The sequence below is a fragment of the Prosopis cineraria genome, unplaced genomic scaffold (assembly GCF_029017545.1).
Source record: "Prosopis cineraria cultivar Desert tree isolate PC_DT_omini unplaced genomic scaffold, ASM2901754v1 PC7, whole genome shotgun sequence".
NCBI lineage: Eukaryota > Viridiplantae > Streptophyta > Magnoliopsida > Fabales > Fabaceae > Prosopis > Prosopis cineraria.
The window spans coordinates 11,991,857-11,997,663 of record NW_026555338.1 but is presented as its reverse complement, the minus strand read 5'-3'; the positions used below and the strand labels follow the sequence as shown (position 1 = coordinate 11,997,663).

The window sequence follows — 5,807 nt, the reverse complement described above, 5'->3', positions numbered from 1 at the left end:
CTATTCCCTACACTTTGTAAATTTGCTTAAATCCACTCATTACTGAATTATATAACCTCCTAAGCACTTCAATTACTCGGGGTGTGAAAGCATGGAAATATATGCATGAAGTACATTGCTGCAAATTTTGTAATTGTACATCCTCGTATTTCAAGAACTCTGCAGAATATTCAAAGAATATTCTTTATGAAAAATAAAATGAGTTTTCTTTTCATAACTTTGCCTTAAAAAAAATGTAAGAACAATAATCTGCCCCTGTAAGGCAAGCAATATATTATATATTGCATTAAAGAGAAAAAAAAGAAATTAAAAGAGATATAAATAATTAAAAAGTATAGTGACATGAAATTCACAAGAATAGGGACAAGAGAGCATTATTACCTTGGCCTCCACTAGTTGAATCCGATCTTTCATATGGATCTGTAAATCTGATATCTTCTGTCTCACGAAGTTGTTTCCTTTCATAGACTCCAAACTCTTCTACTCTCATCTGATTGTTCAATGGACATGGAATATGTACATGATTCCAGCAATTTTTTCGGAAAGCTTGTTTCATTTGATCATCCTTAATATTGAAACTCCGCACATCTATGTGATCAGCATCACTTCGTTCACTCGGAATCCCCAACCCACACCAATTTACTCGTTCATTATTGATGTAAATCGGCGTTGTCACAGTATCAACATTTGGTTTAAGAAAAAGAGCAGAAACGCACAGACGTGGGAAGCAGTTACGAAACCAAAAAGAAACAGATTCTCCTTTGCTACGAATATCAAACCACTTTGGAATGCTTGTCCCTGGCACTACAGAACGGACATAGGAAGAGTGTTTGTGTGGAGCCATAAATAATTCCTGTGAATCAAAACAAACGTTGAGCAACATGCACAACAAACTGAAAAGCTGTGAATATCAGAAAATCATAGAGAGAAATTGACCTCGCTCAATAACAATCTTCTCGACTCTAAACTCAACGATATGCAATTTGTCGCTCTAAGAGATGATAAGTTAGGCGGAATCCCTTCAACCTCTCTCAAATACTTGCATTCCCCCAAACAAATATCCCTCAACTGATGACATTCTTTTATACATGCGGGCAAAACTGTGAAACTGCTACCGGTCAACTCTACACTTTTCACATTGATAAATCGAGCAAGATTAATTCTAAGGACGTCATTTGATATATTAGAATACCGATACTCGAAAGTGGTCATGTTTGGACATTTCTTTGACCACAACTCTTGTTCTTGGGCTTCCTCATGATTATATGACAACAAATTTTCACCACCACACACACTCATGTATTTTAGGTTCGGCAATAGAGAAATGCTATCGGGGATCTCAATCCCCTTATGCATTCCGATACGTAAACATTCAAGCTGAGTAATCATGCAAATCGACCAGGGCAATTTTTCTATTCCAGTACCTTCTAAATATAGATATTTCATCACTTCCATTTCTTCAGGTATTTCTGGAAAGTACTTTAGACTCGAGCAATTTTCAAGAGTTATGCTTTCCAAAGAGGGTAACTTGAGGTAACGTGGAAACGTCTTGAGCCGGACACAGCCATCTGCATCCAAGAGTTCAAGTTTTGCTAGATCGCCAATCGAATCATGAATTTCAACTAAATTCTTGCAATCTGCAAGGAGTAATTCCTTCATATTTCTGAGATTGGATAGATCAGGTATCACTGTAATGTATTGACAACCTTGAAGATTCAAAACACTCAAATTGTTTGAATTCTGCAATAACCAGAGCTATCTATAAAGCTTTAAAAAAAAGGAGAAATTATTAAATACAATTTAGCTAACAAGAAATGCTTATAAGATAGGGTTATTTTACCTTGACTATTTCCAGGGAACTCAAATTACTATTCCCAATGTCGAATTCAACAAGCTTCTTTGGACGAAAATCAGTGGGCAAATATGAAGAAGGATACCCTTGCCACTTGAGCACTTTTAAACTATTAGGAAGATATTTGGGACTTTCTGAGCATTTTATATTGTTAAAAATAAGAACTTTGAGATTTTTCATACTCTTGAAGGCCTCTCCATCCCAATCTACTTCCATGCATTTGAGCCAATTATCTTGAATTATAATATTGACTTCATTTGTGCCCTTTCAAGCCAATAATAAATGCAAATAATGAGATATTGGAAGTTTGATGCAAATCATGACTACCATGACTAGCATTAATTCGTCACAAATTCAAAATCAATGACATACAAGGGAGGTGCAACAAGTAAATATAAACCGAGCCCCCAACCCAATCCATTTTTTTGTCCTAGACCCAAACCGGTGTTTCCTTACCTATGCATAAATTTTACTTATTTATAAATAATCCTAATTATTCTTGGTTTATATATAAAGAATTTACATGTTGATATATCTAGCCAATTCTAAATCTATTAAAACTATACACCATCATCATTTTATTAGGTCATTAAAAATTGATCATCTTATTTTTTTAACTTTTCAATTTTTTTTAAGATTAACTTACTGATTATATATTTATTTTTGTACGTTGTGAAATTTTTCTTCAATTTTAATATCATTAAATTGATTTTTTAAAGAATTTTTTCTTTTATTATATAACACTCTTTTTAATGAGGCATTTATCTATCAAATCTCCAATAAAATAAGTTAGATTTTTAAATCCATGACGTACTTTCAATACTTGGTTAATGTCTTTAAATGATTGTGAAATGTCTCCACAATTTTTATCATTTTATATGATTTTTTTTAAAGGATTTTTCTTTTAAGATATACACTTTTTCTAAAAAAATAAAAATAAAAAAATTAAACACTTAACATAACAAATATACATAATTGAAAGTCATTAGATAAAAAGAGAAAAATAAATGCTATCTTCGTTAAAACTAACCTATTCACTGTACAAATCCATCATCATGTCACGCATCATGCATCGTCTAAAGTCCTTATAGGTAAAAAAATCTTCTAAAAAACTACTCCACATTCAACCCATTATATTCTCTGTTTAAATTCTATGCTTCAATTTATAAGACAAAAGAACAAGTGAACAACTTCACATAACAAGGGGAATAAATATAAATATCATCAATGAAATAAAATTACCAAGAAATTTTAAAAGGAACAATAAAATTACAAGATTGAGAAAAAGTGGATAATTTCAAATACTTACAGTATTGTCTTCCAAAACATGAACAATATCTTCATAGAACCATAATCTACTACGTTTTCCAGGCTCATTTGGTGACTCTTGATGAACAATTTCTCTCCCCATGTCTCGTATCAAGTCATGCATTTCAATGTAAGAGTTTTCAATATTTATGAGGCATTTATCCTCCAACACTCCAATAAAATAATTTGCATTATTGAAACCATGAATTGCTTCCACTGTATGCTTAACATATTCCAAAGATTCCATTTTGAAGAGACAAGCAATATCAAGAAATATTTCTTTCTCAAACTGTTTGAGGCCATCATAGCTTACTTTCAATACTCGTTGTATGGCTTCATCAGGAATTAATTTAGCTGCATCTAAGGCAGATTCCCACTCATTTATATTCCTTCCGCACATGTTAGAGCCTATAACTTCAAGGGCTAGTGGAAGGCCTTGTGCATACTTTATTGCTTGATTTAACACCATCATGTGACTTGGATTAACTTGGTTATTTCTGAAAGCATTCCAATTTAACAATTCGAGAGATTCTTCATCATTGAGAGCCTTCATATCATATATACTTTTAACCCCGTGTCTTACAAGTAAATGCTTATCCCTTGTCGTTATAATGATCCTACTCCCACCATTAAACCAATCACAATCACCAGCTAATTTCTCTAGATGCTCATGTTTGTCAACATTATCAAGAATCAAAAGGATTTTCTTATGTTTGAGTCTCATCTTTATTACTTCAACTCCTTCATGAGCATCTTGTATTTTCACGTCCACTCCTATAATCTTGGAAATCATTGTCTCTTGCATTTGTTGTAGGCCAAGCTTGCTTGACTTTTCTTTGATGTCATGAAGAAAGCACATGCCATCAAAATTATTAGCAACCGAATTATATACCTCACGTGCTATTGTTGTTTTACCTATTCCCCCTATTCCACAAATTCCTACCATCTTGACCTCTTCATTTGATCCAATTTCTAATGAAGACTTTATACTTACAACCCGAGAATCTAATCCAACAGGATATCTAGAAACATATAAAGGAATCCTATCAATTTTACTAGATATTTCTGTCACATTCCTTTCAATTAACTGATATTCATAACCATGCCTGAAAAATTAACAAGAAAATTATGCTTATTTACTTATAACCTATTAAGCTAGGCAAGGGGAAAAAAACAATTTAAAAGTTATGAATTACCTTGGATCAAAATGGAAGCCAGAAATGTTAGACACTTCAGTCAATGCATGCTTCCAACTTTGTATCTTCTTCTCATCAGCTTTGCGGTTTTTTGCATGCATAGATAGTGCTCGCTCATAATTGTCCTTTTGATGGCGCACTTCTGAAGGCTCCAAATCATAAAAAATTGGCAAAACCAAACGACCATTTCCCTTAATGCACTGATAGATCTTAACAAGCTCATCTAGACAAAATGATGAGGTAGCATAGTTCTTAGAAAATATAGTAATGGCCATCCTAGAATTTTCGATTTCTTTGAGAAGTGCTGGGGTAATTTCATCCCCTCTTCTTAGTTTCTCATCATCAAGGAAGGTGCGAATTCCCTTTTGACTTAGAGAATGATACAAATTTCCTATAAAACCGTAACGAGTATCTTCGCCTCTAAAATTGATAAAGACATCGTAAGTCCATTGGTAGTGGAAGGAAGATGTTGTTGTTAATCTAGCCATGGTGGCTTCCTAGCAATAGAAAAAAGGAAACCAAAGTTAACTTACCCTAAAAAGGAAAAAGAACTATGTGAGTAGTGAGACCGGAAGATATGGAAATTACTCTACTTTATTAATCTAAAAATTACTCTGCAGTCTCTGCTAGAACATATATTGAAGCTCCGGAATTTAAAATAACAGATGTAATGAGGATTGGGTGAGAAAGTCGAAGAAATTACCTGAAGAATTAAGCCCAAATGACACAGCAACGTTGAATCAGCAAAACTCAGATGACGTTGGATTGTTGTGAGAGGGAAGACGTCGTCGGCATTTTTAAGAGCTTTGATTGCTCCAACTCAAATCAAAAGCAAGAGATTGATGCAATGAGACGACTCTATAACGACTATCGGTTTTCTTTTCCCTTATTTAATATGCTACGAATTTACATGATAACTTGTGAGAATTTTCTAAGAAACAAGTATAAGAAACCACCAAGGAAAGCACGAAGAAGCTCGACAAGAAGACTACTGGAAAGACTCACAAAGCCTACTTTATAGTATTGGAGATAGGCTTCACATGGAAGTCTCAATACTAAAAAGCCTAGTCGTACTTTAGATTTGATTAATAAGGCGCATTTTTTATTTAGTTCCTGTTTGAATTTCAATTATAATTAATAACATTTAGAGATTAAAATTATGATTTTTTAAAAATATCTAAATATATTTATTATATAAATAAAATAATATAAATAAATTTAAATTGTTAAACTTTGATTTAAACAATTTAAAATTATAATATGTTATTTATATATTTTTATGTAAAATAATAATAATAATTTTATCAAAATTAAATTAAAATCATTAAAAAGTTTTGATCCAAAAGCGATTTATTAAAAATGAGAGAAGGTGAGTGCAAGGGATAAAGAAAGATCCTTGATGCCTTGAAGCCGGAAGTAGAAAAGCAAGGGGATGTGGGAAAAGAATTGGA

General features: G+C 32.7%; 1 protein-coding gene across 1 annotated transcript; it reads right to left on the bottom strand.

The window, feature by feature from the left end:
- Positions 1 to 560: 560 nt before the first annotated feature.
- Positions 561 to 4,844, bottom strand: LOC129316479 (TMV resistance protein N-like). Its single transcript, XM_054960903.1, has 6 exons — positions 4,357 to 4,844; positions 3,162 to 4,266; positions 1,841 to 2,116; positions 937 to 1,740; positions 607 to 853; positions 561 to 565 (listed from the first exon to the last, which is right to left on the bottom strand). Exons 1-6 carry the CDS (start codon positions 4,842 to 4,844, stop codon positions 561 to 563), a joined length of 2,925 nt encoding a protein of 974 aa, XP_054816878.1.
- Positions 4,845 to 5,807: the final 963 nt, after the last annotated feature.

Coding starts and splice junctions, on each gene's coding strand:
- LOC129316479 (XM_054960903.1), bottom strand. CDS start 4,844: ATGGCTAGATTAACAACAACATCTTCCTTCCACTACCAATGGACTTAC. Junction 2,117..3,161: donor ATGTTTTGGAAGACAATACT/GTAAGTATTTGA, acceptor TTGGCTTGAAAG/GGCACAAATGAAGTCAATAT. Junction 854..936: donor GAAGATTGTTATTGAGCGAG/GTCAATTTCTCT, acceptor TTTGATTCACAG/GAATTATTTATGGCTCCACA.